The sequence below is a fragment of the Phoenix dactylifera genome, chromosome 6 (genome assembly GCF_051530095.1).
Source record: "Phoenix dactylifera cultivar Ajwa chromosome 6, Ajwa_hap1_PhDact_Kaust_v1.1, whole genome shotgun sequence".
Taxonomy (NCBI): domain Eukaryota; kingdom Viridiplantae; phylum Streptophyta; class Magnoliopsida; order Arecales; family Arecaceae; genus Phoenix; species Phoenix dactylifera.
The window spans coordinates 33,216,047-33,234,564 of NC_143195.1; the positions used below are offsets into that span (position 1 = coordinate 33,216,047).

Below are 18,518 nucleotides of genomic sequence, written 5' to 3' on the forward strand. Positions count from 1 at the left end.
CCTGAGTTGGGCTTGTTGGAGGCAATAATTGCAAGCGCTTCCGGTGTGCTTGAGTTGTTTCGCTTGCGCCCTATGGCCTTGTGGTCGGAACACCGTGGCCATGGTAGAAGCACTGACTTACTTTTGGAAAAAGTATAATTGAAGCTTCATCCGGGATTGAATGCTAGTTTGTATTCCATTTTTATCAATTATTCCTAAATTTTGTATCGGAATATTCGATCCATGATTTTAATGGTCATTTTATATTTAAATTTTTTTTTGATTTGTTTATAGAAGCATAAAAGTTAGAGATAATCAGGATATATTTTATTGCAAGAAAGTCTCTGGAAAAAAAGGAATGAAGATATTTTTTTTAAAAAATAAAATATAATAATAAATATTTGAAATTTATTTTTTTTGAAGCACTTAATGTGGAGATCCGTACGGAGCGTGTGTTTAACTCTACGTCGTTTGTCGAAAAAATCTTGGATACTTATACAGGAGTAAGAAATCTAAAAAAAAATAACTTTCGATTAGAATTTTTAGGGTGAAGTTCTCGGTTGTTACAAATGGTATCAAGCAAACTTGACCCATAGCCTATGTGAACTAGAGGACGCTGCAACACGAGTTTATGGAAGCCAAATACGGGCCGATCGTAATACTTGTAATTAGATTTGAATGCATTTGAATTCTTAGCCTGATGAGAACGTTAGGACTTGAATGGAGGAAATATGTGAGGATCCGTATGGACATGTATTTAGTCCTACATTAGCTATTCATCGAGGAAATCTTTGGTACTTATACAGGATCAAAGAATCTAAATAATACCTTCAGAATAGCCATTTTAGATAAGGTCTTAAGTTGTTATACTTAATATTTATCAGATTTTCAAATAAAAAACTTATTTTCCATGCAATTTTCTCTGCAACAAAACATGTCCTTTTGCACAGAAACGAGTCTAACTCCTAATCACGTACAGAAAAGGTTCAACTATGTGGCAAAAGACAAGCCTACCAAACTACCCAAGGATACAAGGATTAAACGTGAAATGTTAACTATATATAAATTAAAGTGCAGTTAGATAAAAGGACGCAGCATCAAGTTCCCCTTTGAAAAATTCTGGGTGCATTAGGTTTTAATATTATAGAGATTGCACTCATGCCTCGGAACATCTTACCCGTGGTCAAGAGTCAACACAGTGACAACGAAAGCATATCTGCACTGGAGATAATGCCATTGAATTGCATCAATCCTTTAGCAGTCGTTAAAAGGCGGAAGCATGTGGAAACGGCCAGAATCGGAATCACAGATCCAAGCATTCTTTACGTCAATCACCAGGCGAATTTGGTTCTCCACTCCATCCAGACCGGGCCACAAACTTCTTTACCAAAAGGCTGGGACTCTACCGGGGTCAGGAGGGTCGGATGAAGGGCTACTCGAGAGAATCTACATGCCCTCGCCTTCTCCTTGTGTGAGAGAGACTCTGCCGTCGTCGTGAGAGAGTCTTTCGAAGCATTTCTGCCGCATAGAAGCCATGATTGTGCTCCCTTGCCGCAGAATTCTTCATACATTTGCGGTCCCTTCGGTTGACGTTGCCTCGCCTCCGACCACGGACCACAAAATGGCATACACAAGGGACAAATTTTCTTATCACAGGAACAGAGAGGTCCTTTCACTTTTGAAGCGTTAATTCTTTCACTTTTGAAGCATTAATGGTTGGGAGCGTTAGAGAAGCTACGTGCTAGGTATGCAACCCTTGTGTGGCTATTTCAGTTGGATTTCAGTGAAGCGTGTCCATGTCCATGTCTCTAACCAAACACACACGTCTAATGGCACCATAAGGGAGATTTATTTTAGCTACTTGGTATATATGTGGCCTTTGAGTGATCTTCATTTATTTTTCAGATGTTGACTTGCAAATTGTGATGAGGAAGCTGAAGAAGCAAAACTAGGCTATCCTGAAATCTGAATGATGCCCACCAAGGAACTAAAAGGATCATTCTCCTTCCAATCAACTTGAATAGGCTCTGAATCTTATGGATTTTATTTGATTGTGCTCAATTCCATGTGATTTAAAGAGTGCCAACTAGTGTAATTGGTGAAGTTCTAAGGTGTCAGCATGGAAACCCTAGATTTGTATCCCGTCCTCGTCCTGATTTTGGCCAAGATTTCTCCTGGCTTTTCGAAAATGATATAGGATTTTCAGCATTTGTTAATTTATCAACCTATATTAAGGCAAAATTATCAGTTAAGGTACAGTTCTGGTTATGGCTAATTCTTTTATACGTATGTTAAGGGACTAGCAGATGGAGTCTCCATTGTTTGTGTGCCTGTAATTAATTTCTGGTAAACAAGCTTCTGGGTTCCACTTGATCTTAGCCAAAAGGCCGAGAAAGGTATAGTTTCAATCAAGTAAAGATGCCTGTCGAATAGAAAATCCATTGTTTTATGTTGTCTCCTTCTCTATTATGACTCATCCTTGTATTCATAGTCACTGGGATTTGATGACAGCTCTCATATACATGTCGGGAGGGAAATCAGGTAGCTGATAGTGCTGCCAATCTTGTTGCGACTCCACATCTGCTAAATTGCAGACCCAATATTTGTTCAATGTGTACTTGTGAAAGACCACGAAACAACTTTGTGGCCCAATCTGTCCTTGTTTTGCTAGACAAGGCTAAGCTTCAACAAAACACTGGTTCTGCTGCCTTGGATCCTGTCCTTTTTGGCACCTGGAATTGCATCAATTAGGGGACGGATTGGGCTGTCTTGTGCCCTTGCTTTTCTTTTCTTTTTTTTACAACAATATCTAGTGTTCCTTAAAGCTGATAAAATGAACATCCTTCTTGTCCTTCTGATAAATTTTTTCCGAAGATAAAGCATTAAAGCTAAAGCCTGCTGTATCACAACGCAGGGCCGTAGAGCACTTTGGGTCCATCGGACTTGACCTTGCGTTGGAAACGAGGAACCAAGGCCCGACACCGGCCAGCTCGATCTCGAGGATTTGCTGAGGTACATTTTTAATATTTTTCGATGTAACTCGTCAATCCCAACCTTCCATTGGAGATGGGTAAAATCCAACTTAAGTCGAGTTCAGATCGCACTAAACGAAAAAAAAACAAAAACAAAGAAAGAAAAATCGGTTTTAGATTATTTAGACCACGAGTCTGACCTCCGATGTGTTCCATGAAGCATAAATTTTGAACTGGGTGTGATCACTGGGATCGAGATCTGACTCGACCTCCAAGCGTTACTACTTTTATTGCATTTGTTTTTCAAACCATCATTATTTATCAAGTCTTTGTATTTTTTTTCTTAACTGTTTTATTTCTCCTACTTTTTAAAAAGGTAGGTATCAAGTACCTTGAGACTTTATGATGATCACAACCAGACATGATGAGCGCTGCATGATGGTTGAACCTTGAGATTTGGCTTCACTCTTGAACTTGTTTTAACCCGTTCTCCTGCCATCTTTTATTAGTCAATACATCATGCCTCTTTTAATTTCTTTGCAAGCGTGACTCCACTTGATCTCTAACTTCTATTTTTCACCCCCATTAAAAAGCTAGAATTGAGGTATTTGTGAGTTTGTGTTTTGGCCGAGACTTCTCCTATCCTAATTCGCAAGGAAATTTGTGAGGCTCGGTGTCTAGCCTTCCATATCACCAAGAATGAGACTTTATTTGGTAGTCTATCAGAAGCTTGCACCACAATGGTCTTTCCTAAGTAAAATTGAGGAGCAACAAGAGTAATTGACAAAAGAATTATTTGACATGACATCTTTAATGTATGGTTTCTATGAATCTTGTTGGTTCATTACAATGGTTCCTTAGGATTTATTAACATTGATTGTTAATAGTAATGGCTATTGGTTGCCTGATACAATCTTTACTTCAATCCTGACTCTTTCTTGAACAAAATGATGAATGTTAAAACAATCATCATCATCTTAGCTAGTTTGCACCATGAACGGTATTAGAGTTAGAGTAAAACTCGAGTGGTCATGAATAAGCTATGCAGACATGCTAAATATTAATACATAGACAAAAACAAGAGCCACAAACATAACGGACATAATGAAAAGATACGCATGCTCTGTACCATAGTCTCCTTTGCTAGTTCTGTCACATCTCACGCATGCTAAATTTATGCTTTCACTATGAATTCTTGTCAGCCGGTCCAACTTCAAAGTTTTCTCAGTGATTTTTTTTTTAAAAAAAAAACAGCCTTAACTAAGATAGGGCTTTCCACTTAGTTAAACTAAATAAACAATCTAATTATAAATTTAATTTTTTACTTAAAATATTAAAGTACTTTAAAAGATAATGTAATATATAAAAATTTAAGTGGATGTAGGCTTTTTTAGATAAAGGAAGGAAGATCCACTCGTACTACCAGCATCTATACTCCAAATTTTCAAAGATGCACCATTCAAAGGATTCTAAAGTTGTGAGACAGAAGGATGTGACCATTAAAGTAAACTCTAATTGTAAGTAGCCTCAACCTCCCCGACTCGCCCCTTTTTTCATAAAAAAATAAAATAAAACAAAACCCAGCCATATCTGCTTCCAAGAATTGATGATGCACGCATACGGCACTAGATGTAGCCATAGATTGCTACCAAGAAATGAATTTAACCAGGTATAGTGGTCAGATAAGTAGAATTCGAGTAGCGTCTGGACAAGGTGATGTGAGAGTATCAATGATCTTTGCCTACTGGAGAACATAGCCATAAACTATCTCGATCATGAATTCCAATATCTTCTTTGTCTTGATACGATGCTAAAGGTGGCAATTGGTGGGCTCGGTTCGGATTGGACCGGTTGAAATCATAGATCAAAGTTTATAGAACTTAACCTAAATCTGATCCAAACCTAGTGCATGGTCGGCCGACCCACTGAACGGCAACCCGACCCATTTTTACCTCGCCTAAGCCCATCTAGTTCCGGCTTTACATGAACCATCTAATTTTGTGCTTTATATACCGCATACACGGATCCTTGAGAGTCGAGCTCCATTCCTTCTCCTCCCTTCTCCCCAATCTCAACCTCCTTGACCTATGATGAGGACTTATGATGAGAGTTGGAAAGATGGTGAATGGAAGGTAGGCTGATCGGTAAAATAGTCATGGCATCACTTTCTCTGGATAAGGAGTTCTAAACTAGATATTTCGTCCTTAGGCATCCCGCTCTTAGCCATGGCTGCTTGAAGCTGGACAAACATCTCCTAAAATATAAGACTCAAATCTAGGGTCGTTCACTCGTTTGCTGACCTTTAATGTCTCTGTTCCATGCACGGGGCACAAGCCAGGTCCCTTCCTGCCAATTTATAACTACTCTTTCCCCATGCTAAATATATAAATTTCGCATAATAACGCCGCCACCCCTGAGAATGATAGATAAAGGGAATTGCACCTTCCAAGAATACGAAGGCATATACCAAAGTTTATAGAAACTCTATAAAGGTAGAAAGGATTTTTTTTTTTTTTTGGACCGTGCGAGCCAAGCAAGTGGAGGAAAATAGTTTTCGCTTCGGCAACTATACTTATTTTGTTTGCCCTGCATAATTTCTGACTTAAGAATGCGGATACGAAGCCCATGCAGACCGGACTAACCTTTTATTGTAGAACATATGTTCAAGGCCGAATTGACTTACTCTATTGTAAATAAAACTTGTAGCCCCAAAAGAAGATGGTACTTAACTATTCTAGAGATCGAATGAATTAAAGGTAGGATTTGTGAGAAAATCTTATACTCTATTATTATTATTTTTTTTCAGCGAAATTTTTGTATCATCTCTATTCGTAGACATAGATCAATAAATCGAGCCATATATATATTCTGTATTGTTATTCTTTTTTTTCTATTTCTTCTGTTATTGTTCTTGCTTGTTAAAATAATTATAAATGACAAAGATGCCAATAATATTATTATATGCATAGCACTGCCAGGATCTAGTTGCATTCTGGACATGCCTGGTGTAGATATCATGGCCTCCAGATTGAAAAAGAGGGCTTTCAAGATGGCAACAGGGCATCAAATTTTCTTCGTTATAGGCATCCAATCAAGGAGAAAGTTCATACAGTAGTAGCGATGAATCCGGGTTGGAAAATGGTGGTATCCGCGCGTTTTGCGCGCTGCGACACTTCCGGTGGGAGACCACTGGAAGCAAGTTGGATGGTGACCATTTGCGCAGAAGGAAACAATGGAGAGGCTGTGGAAAATGACCTGATGGGAAATCATCAAGTCTCAAAAACATCTTCAGCCATTTGCTTGGACGTGTCAAGCCATGCTATAAGACCAAAAATGCATGACCAATTAATGTTGCCACTATTACATGACAGATTGACCGATCTTTATTTTAAGGAAAATTATCGAGAGAAACTGGAGGAGGAATGAGACCCAAAAGAAAAGAAAAGAAAAATATCCAAGGAGTATGAATGGACGCTGGAATTCTTTGGAAGCCAGTGAAGGGTCATTGATTCCTTTGCTGTACAATGAAGAATTCAGAAATATATATGTTGTGAGAATAAAGGGTTCGAACTTAGTTCCACATCGACTAGATAGTGGAAAGGTATGTTTCTTAAATGGAGGGGGGCTATTCCTTTCTATTTAGAGACACCTCCGTGCATTGGAAATAGACTACGAAACCTCCTTCAAAGCGGACAATACCTCTGAGGAGAATCAGTCACCTGCGCTGTCTGAGACCGGTGGGGACAAGGGCGGCAGATTCTTCCGTAGTGCTGGACGTACGGACCGGAGGCCAATCTTCCTTGACCTCATCAATGGTGAAGTCGGAGGGCAGAAAATTCGCTCGTAGCGCTGGACGCGCGGGCCGGAGCCCAACCTCCCTTGACCTCATCAATATATATATAGATAGATTGGAGGAAAATTTGCATGTTTCATTGGTTTTTGTTTGTGATATACAATGTCCGTCGGAGTAAGAATCCTTCTAAGAGCAGCGTTTGCTATTCATATTTTATAGATAGAGTTCACTATATTCAAATTGATTGGGAATTGATTAGAGGACCGGTATGCAGATATGCTACTTTCTTTTATCGACAAATCTCATCCTCACAATCATCAATTTCTTCCCTAAATCTGCCATGCTGAGGTTATACTTCATATCTCACTATAAAACATCCCCTCCCACCATGTAACTGTATAATCATATGTTGAAAAGGGTTTTTCAGAAAATTGGTGCCATAAAAGGGGTTGGATGCGCTAATCCCCATAGAAATTTTCGGCTGGGAGTTCTGAGTAATTTGCTTAATTTTAAGGGGAACAAGCGCATGCAAGAAAAGGAATATAGTGGATCAATAATGGGAGCAGGTGAAAGAAATTGTGGAGCACGGGACCAGTTGGGACCTTTTAGACCAGCAAATTTGTCTGTCTAAAATAAAAAGAAGCAAGACTCCTCCAATTTATTAAGGAGTATCAAAGGGAGGAGAAAATAATTTTTCAATTCCTTCTAACTTGAATCTCTCAAAGAGATTTAACAAAAGATAGAAAAATTGACAAAAATAGAGTCTAGATCCTTTTCTTTTTTCATTGCTAGATAACAAATGGAGATGCATAGCCTTTATATATTTAAGTGATATCTGTTAAAATATTTGCAGAAAAAAAGAAAAACAAAAGAATAAAGAACTTTATATCTCTATTTCATTATATTTGGTATATCTCAGGGATTATATATACTCGTGTACAGACCCAATACAAAGAAAATAATATAGACTGATATAATATTATGCTAATAAAGAAAAATAATATCTGCCGATACAAGTTGTTATGTGATTTCTAAAATCATTCTAACAAGATCATGCTAAAAAAGAAAAATAATACCGAACGATATAGGATCACGCTAATAAAGAAAAATAATATGGATTGATATAGGTTATTATGTGATCCCTAAAACTATATTAACAATATCCATCGCTACATAATTTGGCTTGAATTTCTTTTCTACTTCAAAGATAACTTAGCTTTTTCAAAATAAATATGATTGGTGTAAACAAACATAAAAAGCTAAAATCAACTTTCCCTCCATCTAATTCTTTTCGAATTGGAAGATACCAACTTTTTAGCACCTCCCTTGTGACAAGATTTTAAATTCCAAAATTTTTCTACATAATGGAATGCTCCAGTGTGATAGATATCCTCTATCTATCTCCATTCTTCTATTTTTATTTTTTATTTTTCTTTCTTTATTCTTTACTTTCTTTTTTTTTCATTTTCCACTTCTTTTCTTTTTTTAAGAACATATTTGGTTGAGGAAAATTGGACTCTATTTTTATTTCTACATAATGGAAAGCTCCATAATGATAGATATCCTCTATCTATCTCCCTTCTTCTGGTTTTATTTATTTTTCTTTATTTTCTTCCTTTTCCTTTTCTATTTTTTATTTCTTTTTTTATTTTCTTTTTTTTAAGGGCATAATTGGTTAAGAAAAATTTGAACTTTGGAATGAAAATAATTTTTATTTTTTTTAAGACTATGTTTGGTTGGAGGAAATTAGACTCTACAATTAGGATGGAAATGACCAACTCTTCTTCCCATTATTTGTTTGAGGAAAATTATATTCCCATTCCAATTTAGAGAGAATGAAAATTATCCCGATCTTCCAAAATCTATATTTTTTTAATATCCAAATCTTGTTATGATTTTGATCACGAACGAAGAAGGGTATAGTCATTACCATTTTCATTTTAATCCATTTTGATGCCGATTTTAAGTGCAAACCAAACACGCCTTAAATCGATTTAGGAATTCTGTGCCTATTCCGGTCCTATTTTACCTCGGAAATAGGATGGGACGGGCATTCCATTTTTTTTTTTGGCTAAAGAAAAAGGGGTAGGGGGAAGGAAGGAACAAGCCCACCTCCGCGTAGCAGCCCCCACTGGGCCACCGCCCCGCCAAGAGAGTGTTCTATGCGGGCACCCCATTCGACCGGGAATGAAAACGCTCCCAAATCCTACTTCATACCTACTCCAAAGTCCAAAGAAGCGCGCACGCTTTTCTCATTCCAAGACTCTAGAACAATCCCAATAGCCACAATTGGTACAAAACGTGTAGCCACGTGCGACACACGCGTTTCTTTCACCATTTCATCCTTCTTCCCCAATTTTCTCAATCTCCTACTTCCATCCTTGCCTCAATTCAGCGAATGATACCACTTCTTTTCTGCTTTCCCTTCCTTTTTTTCATCGCATTCTCCACCGTAATCCTCCCTGGTCTGATCATATTGTCCCACCGAAAAAGAGCACGGATGGATTAGCAGAATCCCTAACTAAAGTTGGTATAACATCATCTTTAAATACAGTCATCAACAAAGTACAAACGTATATCAACAAACAAACCGACATTAGAATATATTAAATAAAGCAAAACTTGGATAATGTTTAATTAGATGCAAGCCACCAAGTTGTCTTTCTTTACGCTCTCGTCATCTTATTTGATATTTTTCTTTTTTAAATCAAAAAAAGCTAAAAAAAAATCTTCAAAGGCCATGCCGGTGCACACCATCGATCACCATGGCGTATTACTGTCGGCGAATTATTAAGATGAGTGCGGGATAATTTCTCGTTTCAACAGACATGTACGTAATTTTTTTTAAAAAAATTAAAAACTTCCAATGGCATCCAAGTCATCGTGAGGTTTTGAGACGAAAAAAAAATCTACCTGATCCTGGAGGCTTCAAACTCAGCTCCTGCTTGACTTCTAAGTTGGGAAAAAAAAAATCAAGAACAGAAGAGGAAAAAAAAGGTCTCCAAGTAATACAAAGTAAATAAAGTCTATATGACCTTGAACGTACGTCTACAGGGCAGGCAATTTCCAGATTATCTACATTAAAATTCTTCGATTTTTGTTTAAAACAAAAATCTATCATTCAACCACCCCCCCCCCCCCCAAGAAGAACTGAAAACATGCGATTTTTTCTTTCATTTTCTAAGTAGTCGTCAGAGATGTTGATGTTTGCTTTGGAACCAGTGGAGCTGGGAGGTCTTCTGGCCGGCGGCGATCCGAGTGCGAACGCGCTCGAAGCGAGAGACGGGGCAGGGGATGGTGATCCCGCCCGGGTGGTGGTAGCCGAACTCCTCCTCCGCCTCCCTCAACAACTCCCCGAACAGCGGGTGGTTGAAGTAGATCACCGGCACCAGGTACCGCTGCGGCGGGCCCCCGTCCTTCTGCCCCCCCACGTACACCACCAGATGCCCCTTGGGCGGCCGCTTCCGCCCCTCTACTTCCTCTTTCCGGTGCACCAGAAGCGCCGCGTCGTCGCTGGCGGCCTCCCAATCGTCGGCGGAGGGCCGGTCGCCGAGGCGCCGTAGGTGTGCCTTTCCGCCGCCGTGGTAGGAAGAGCGGAGCCGGCTCGTGAGGTCGCGGCCCCAGTCGAACAGTTTTGTCGTCATCGTCGAGGTTATGGTCTTAGAACAGTGGGATTTGGAACGGAATAGGGAGGATTGGGATTGGGATCGTGTGGGGTTGAGGCGGAGGTAACTTTTGGGGCGGCGGCGTCGGAAGACCCATCGCCATATCCTAACGAGCTTCCGCCCCAATCTGAAGCCCCTGGATTTCTTCATGGTTGGCGCTATGAATCAGAGAGAGACCACGCAAAAAGATTGGATTGGATTTTCAGAGCGAGGAAAAAAAAGAGTGATTTCCGGAAGGGATTTAGGAGAAAGGCCAGGGGTCAGGGATGGACATGGCTTAACCGGAGAGTGAGGCAAACATCAGCATGTTTACCTCTTTCCATCCCCCCTCCTTTGGTGCCCTATTCCACTCTATTCCTCTTTGGGTTACTAATACCGGAATAAATCAGAAGAAGGGGAAGGGGAAGGGTAGAGGGGCTGATATAGACTCGTAGGAAGAGGGAAGAGGAGAAGGGTCAAAGGAAGAGAAGATGGGAAGGAAGGGAGGAGGAAGTGGGCACGCGGTCGATTCTCAGGATGTGGATGCGGAATAAGAATAGGGAAGATAAACTGAAGAGTCAGCAGAAGAAATTATGGAAGCGAGAGGCGAAGGGTCGTCGGCAACCGTGGTGCCTTACCTTTGGCTCCGCTGTGGGCTGGTATGGTTCGCGGAAAAAAAAAAAAGGACAGAAAAGTGCGGTCAACAAAAAAAATAATAACATGTTTTTTATTTGATTAAAATTTTCAAAAAAAAAAGTTATGTTTCTATAAAAATATAATTTTTATATTTTATGAAAAAAATATTTTAATAAAAATATGGAAAAGTATGAGCTGCAAATAACTTTATTTTTATTTTTTTTTTCCAAAAAAAGTCCTACAATACCAAAGAGGCATTAAAAACCTAATTTTTATTAAGAATATAATAGAAATTACACAATTTTTTCAGAAAAGTGGATTGTTAACTAAATATAAGCATTCTAACAATCCGTCGCTTTTCCATTATCAACCAAACATATTAAGAATACTTTCTCAGGCATCCACTTTTTAGGAATCTGCTTCCGAGAATTCTATTCCTATGAGCGAAAATGCTTCCCGCGAACCAAACGAGCCGAAGTATAATGACGGTACGATTGAGTCCTTCTTTATCTCCTGAATGGTCGACCCATTTGAGGTTAAATCATTGTTTATTTTTGGACTTTGGATACTCGCTTATTGTTGAAAAAATTACAAACACAGACGAGGGAAGTCTCATCCTGCGCCATCCGCATAGGTTTTTTTTTTTTTTTTAATTTGGTACATCGATTGTTCATATTAATTTCGCATAAGCATACCATCTAAATTAATGAAAATAAAACCATATGATGGGGATGGAACCAAATTATGCCGTATGCCGAGTCCAGAAAATTGCGCAAGTATTTTAAACAGCAAATGAGGCAATTCAAATTACGTCTCTATTCGCTTTGTGAATCTCGTGCATAGTATGAAAAGCATAAGATTCCCTCATCATCCGCCGAATGTTGCGGATGATGCATCCATCCGCATCAGCATAGATTTCGTGATTGGATTTAGAGAGATCTCTCCTGCTTAGAAGCTGATGTGATTTAGAAGTTGGTAGATATTAGAAAAAACAAAAAAAAAAAAAGGAAACAATAGATTTTGGAAACAGAATTGATGAGAATATTGCGTGTTTTGATATTTCAAGCACAGATTAGAGCCGATTAAACCGTTCAAATGCGCACATCATTTCTGGAATGGAATAAAAAAAATGGACCACAATAGGGATTCCATTCGTGTGGTTTGATCTCATCCACAGAAGGTGGAGCAGATAGGAGTGGCATCAGATGACAAGTGGTGGAAAGAAGATTGCACCACGGAATTCGAGTCGAACGAAAGAGAGAACGCCGGTGGGAAAAGGAGTCATTGCCTCCCCCAAGAAAGCAAAGCACACTATAGGGTGGTCCGGTAACGTACGGTGCCTTCCGTTTTAAAATATAAATAAATAAAGGCTATGGAACGACAAATCGATAGACATCAATGACAAAAAAAAGTACGCAAGGTCGTTGGATGGCCATGATCGTGCCGGAAATCTTTTGCTATCTAGAACGAATCTAGCAACCGATCGGTTACTTTGTTTCAGTGATTTCTGGTAGAAGTGTCTTTGGTTGACAGAATCATTGTTCAAGCGGCGAAAGATCCACCGCCGTGGTCAGGGTCAACAGGTTGGAGGGGAGGGAATCTGTACGGCTGGCAGTGCGGGACACGCAAGAGTGTACGGCAAGTTGCGTGCCGGATAACCTAAGCGCGTGTACTTAGAACAAGTGCGACTTTTTCATCATGTACCACCATAGCTGCCAAATTATCCTGGATAGTTCTCTTGCTTATCACTGCAAAGCATCATATATTATACTAATAAGAGTTTATATATTCCAAAAATGAACGATAGTCTTCTATATGAATGATATAGCAGTAATCCGCGATATTATGAGATTCTTATGGTACATTTTTTGCACAATAAAGAATCTAAACTTTTGTAATGGTTAGTTGGTAAATGATTGTACAGCAAGGATGCTTTATACTGCATAAATAGACGCTTATTGCATGTTATGTCTCAAGGTTTTTGGAGGGAGGGAAGAGGGGAATAAAATCATCTACTACTCATCCTATTGTTGTAGGATATGAAGAAGTCAAGGGATGGCAGTTGATGAAATAAAATAAGACAATACACTTATTTAAGAAAGGTGTGCGTTGAGATTTTCGAAGACTTAGAAAAGCAAATCAGGAATCAGATCAACTTTCATGGAGAATGCACGAGGGGGCAAACAACAAGAGACTATTGAATTGTCTACCATCAATTTGGAAGTTCCGTTCACGTATACTAACTGTTTGACTTTTTATATGCAGTGCCATTCATCAGTTGTTCGAGACACCATGCTATTGGAAGGATCAATAGTTGATATTTTTGAGCAAGGAAGTGGCATTATAGAGTAATTTTTAAAATAAAATATTCCCTCAAAAATCTATACTTGTTGAGTATATCTTGAGTTTACGAATTTTAGATAGGCCGGATTAATCCAATTATTTTAGAGCACTAGTTTGAGTCCAAATTGATTTACTCTATTATATATATTTTTTGTAATCTTAAAAGAAAAATAGAGTTGAGGCTTCTAGAAATCAAGTGCATGGAGGACTAGAGTTTAAGAGGAAATATTATACCCTATAATTTTTAGTTTTGTATAATAGAAATTTTACGTGGTTTCTGCTTGTGGGCGTAGGTCAAAAAACCGAACTATGCAAATACTGTATGTTCTTATTATTTCTTTGTATTTCATTAGTCTCCTTGCATGATGCAATAGTGGCCTTGTTACATGAATTACAAGTCCTTTTTCATTATCCATATACATTGAGTCAAGACAACATTTCACAATGGAAATGCCCTACATCCATTTAGATGCAAACGCTTTCACAGGGCTAGGAAGAATGGCAATTAAAATGATTTAAATGATACCCAATTATCCTAAATACTTCTAGCCTAATAAATCGGCTCCAACTAACATGGCATCAAGTGTTGTCATGTGCACCTTGACTTTAGAAGAAGGAAAAAAAATTCAGACCCTAATATTTAGGAGACATTTGTCTTCCATTGCAAGCATATAAAACTTTCCTACCCTAAAGCAAGTGCATTTTATGGAGATAACAGTATAATCGTGTTACTAAGTTCCATCTATTTCTTTTCCTAAGTGACATTATTTTTTAGTGGGATTTCTTACATTTGTATGAGAAGTTCTCTTTTCCAGGATTTTTTGAGGGCATCTAACGCATCGCCTATTTAACAAAAGTTTAATTAAAACTAATAAAAAATCTACTTAAATCAATTTAAAATTCAACCACAGATATTAAATATATGCATATTGACTTAGGTTAAAATAGTTGTAATAAATTCGTATGATGTGAAGAAATATATCAAAAACCAACTTTTATCACAGATTCCTATACCAGGGATGAAGAGTAATAATTATTTGGTGGCAAAGCTCCTCTACGAGTAAATTTTATTTCACTGGAAGATGTTATTTTCTTAAGTTGTATACCTGCATGACATCCCTCTATGTATTACGTCAAAACATTTTCCTTTTTAATTGAAAAATGATCTCTTGATTAGATTTCCAATGACTACCCACTTTAAAAGGAATTTTTGAAAAATATGGATTTTAATGAACCAACGTATACTAACTTAGATTTCTCTTGTAGCTGCATAATCTCGGACCAAGGTTAGAGCGCAACTCGACTAATCTTGAGGTCGGCAGAAATGAAGCCAAATGAAGTGGCCAAGGTATGGGGAAGTCGATCTCCTCCAAGGATGATCTTTAAAAAGTTCGCTTGCTAGAAAATTTCTAGTAAAAAATCCTTCGACGCCTAAGATAGATTCTGGAGAGCTTTCCTGGTCTTGGCAGTGCGTCGGGTTATCGATCCTTCTTTTTTGGCGTGGGTGAAAATAGAAGCGCAGATCCCTTCCTTCTTCAACGCTGGACGAGCTTGTGCAGGGAGTTCAGGGGGAAACTGCTCGGTGATCTCGATAGAAAGGCAATAGTGTGGAAGATAGAAATTCCAATAGAGTAAAGTTTTCTCCAAATGAATATCACCTAATATCCCTGAGGACCCTCGGATTATCTCTTTATATAGGGTAGTCTATTTTATTGTTACTTGAGTTGATTCGATGTGCGTTAATGTCAGTTGTACGTTTACGGTGTGAGCATCATTTGGCCGACTACAGTGCTGCCACAACCGTCAATCGCCAAAATGATAATCTCTATTAGCACGTGCCGATTGGCTTCTCCCTGACTGGTTTCTCGGCTAGAGCCGAAGTCACTTACCTCGGTTTATACCGAGGTCGGTTCGGTCCAAAGTCAAGGTGTTCAATATTTCTCCAGTCTCTCCCCCTCTCTCTCTCTTTTCGTTTAAGAGCGAAAATGTTTGAGCGCATTATCACGTAGCATCTTTATTGAATTACAGAAATAACTGTAATAAAATCTCAAACCTTCCTATTGTTGTCAGAGAATGTCTTGGCTCAATATTTAACAACCACTAGTCGAATATTCTTGTGAGTTAAAGTTAAATCTCTTTTGCTAGATCTTATAACTTTTAGCGTACATGAAGTAGATGCGGTCCTACTGCATTCCTCCATCCTGAATGTTAGTGTTTGAGATAATTAAATTCTCTCTTTGAACCGTTTATCACCAATCAAACAGAAGAAAAATGTTCATTAGGTGTGCCATTACATTACCCACTCAGTTACCCATCTAACATGGTGCTCATGTGGCGATCTCATCCCTGTAACTCGCACCGACCTCTCATGAATCTCCTATCGAGCATCGGATAGGTGATCCGGTTGGTAAGTGATTGGCGGCCGATAGCGGGAGCACCGATAACAGGAGAAAAATACCGACGGCAGGGCGCAAGAGATCCACAGGCCCCAGCCGCCCAGTTTCCACCGGCTTAAAATTAAAATATGTTTTTAAAAAATATTTTTAATTTTTTAAAAAATAAAATAATTTTTATTAAAAATATATAAATATTTTATATAATTTTTTTATAAAAAATAGATACCTGGCCAAATATAAGTTATCCTAAAATATGATCAATCAAATATGCAAATACTATTTTTTCAAATATCAAATGTGAGGACCCATACTGACATATATTTAGTCTGATATCGATTATTTGCTAGAAAAATCTTAGGTACTTAGGGAACTAAATAATTCAAAAAATATCTTTTGGATAATTTTTTTTGGATAAAATCTTAGGTTATTTTAAATGATATGAGAGCGGATATGGCCCATGGCTTATGTAGACTATAGGATTCTGCAATAAAATTTTTTTGAGGTTGTCCGTATTTGTGATTAGATTTAAATAGATTTAGATGTTTAGCCCGACGAGAATATTAGAACTTCAATGAAAAAGTATGCAAGAAGGGGGATCCGTACGGGTGCTTGTTTAATCCCAGTTGCTTAGTTCCACATTATTTACTCGAGGGAAAAAGATATTTATATAGAATTAATAAATTTTTTTTAAAAAAATTTCAGTTATTCATGCAGGTACTAATTTCTCAAAATATTTTTTTTTCCAGCAAACCAAACTTGTGGTTCAAGAAAGAAAGGGATACCGTACAAGGTTTTACCTATAAAAGTGCCTGCAATTACGTAAAAGTGGTAATCATTTCAATTCAACAGCTAAGCGACCCTGCAAACGTCAACCGAATGGAAGGGTGATTTAGATAAATGGGCAACTTGTCAAAGGACACCGTACAATTGCCGTAATGGGACAGGAAGTGTGAAGAGGAGTCGTATAAATCCCGAATGATGGCAACACCCTTGGTAGAACTTTAAAACGCGAGGAAAAATAATGAGTGGCTCACGCTGTGACTTTGAATTGATGGTGTAGGATTCATGGTTGTAAAATGGGAGCTGGTGAATGGTTGCCATCACTAGATTCGAATGTATCAGGATTAGGTGAACCCACGATAAGACGGTAAATTTTTAGCTTTGGAATTTGGGCAGCTCTTGTTGCTCCTTGAAAATCTATCTAAATTTGTACCACCGCAATCTGTCATTATTATCTTTAATCAACTCTCATTAAATTTCCCGTGGATAATGGATGATGTAGTTGATAGAATTGAAGGGGCGGTTGGTTGGAAAGGACTGGAACTCCATTGAAACAGTCTAATGTGGCATAAATATAATGGATGGTGGACTGGCTTGGCGTGGTTCATTTCTTGTTATTATTTTTCATTATCATCCGCCATCTTTTATTAGAATCTTATATTACGGTCATTAGTTTTTTTGCAATATTCTCAATTTATATAAATTTATACGAATAATAGTTGTTATTTTGATATGGGAACCGGATATTGTAGCAGTGGTTATACCCTCCTAATAAAAGAATAGGAGGTTCTGGATGCAAACTTTTGGATGGTTTAGTTTGGTTTGTTTGTTTGTTTTCAAAGGGAGACAAAGTTATTTTAAATGGACATCTCTTTAGTCTTGGCTAATATAACAAAAAAAATCATATTTCCATACCAGACCTACTGCTTTGCCGGCCTTGATCCTAGCTTTGAAAACTGATGTAATTTTGTTAGCTAAATCGTTAGGTATAGACTTTACAAAAGAGTAGGGTACTGATAGATGGGAACAAGATATGCTAAAATAGTCTTCTCACCTCCCACTTTTAGATATCAATGTGTTTTTTCTCTTTTATTGCTTTTTTCATGTTAGAGTTATTGCATCCTTTTTCAACTCCAATAGACACACTAGCCATCAACTTCTGAGATTGCTGGATATATATGTAGATTGTAGAGTATTAATATTTTTGTCTAACTTGATTATTACCTACATAAATATAGCAAATTAGGATCAGAAATTTTCATGGCACTAGCAGATGTTATGCAATTCAGCATTTTTCCTAAAATTTGCTACAAGAACAGCTACCTTCACCTCCACCACAAGAATTCTACTTCAATATTAAGGAATAATGGGGTTTGACATCATTGGCACCCCCCATAACTTTGCCATGCTATCTCTCAGACATTAGTGTACCTTAATATCTTGATGGTCTCTCTCTCTCTCTCTCATGTGCCAATTTTGATGAATCTTAAGGATCTTCTGGAGGAGGGAAAAAAAAGGTTAGGCAATCGGCATCCAAGTTGGTTCACCAATTTGGACAAATAGATTAAATTGGAGATAGTTACAATGACTGAACAAAATGTACACCCATGTACAAAGAACTAAAAGATAATTTGAACAAACATCAAGCACTTCAAATGATCTAACAAAATATACTGGATTTCTACTCCGGGCGTTTATCAACGTTCTACGTCCTGTTTAATGGAGGAAAAAAGTTAAACCTGGACCACCTTCACAATCATAATTTTTTTTCTCCCTCAGTTTTAAATGAATCACGGATTTAAAGGTCGTGGCACCCAAAACGACAATCCAACTTTGCCATGTTGTGCCCCACAAGTATTATTTTTACCTTGAGCTTTTAATAAATCCTGGGCTTAAGGGATGCTGTTAACAAAAAAAAAAAAAAATGTTGGTTGCCAGACACCCAAGTTGGTGCACCAATTTCGACAAGCGGATT

The 18,518-nt window shown here is 38.0% G+C and overlaps 1 protein-coding gene across 1 annotated transcript; it reads right to left on the reverse strand.

Annotated features, from left to right (window-relative positions):
- Positions 1 to 9,469: 9,469 nt before the first annotated feature.
- On the reverse strand, positions 9,470 to 11,061 carry LOC148703239 (auxin-responsive protein SAUR36-like). Its single transcript, XM_088723777.2, has one exon. It carries the CDS (start codon positions 10,557 to 10,559, stop codon positions 9,936 to 9,938), a length of 624 nt encoding a protein of 207 aa, XP_088579903.1. The 5' UTR covers positions 10,560 to 11,061; the 3' UTR covers positions 9,470 to 9,935.
- Between the last annotated feature and the right edge of the window lie 7,457 nt (positions 11,062 to 18,518).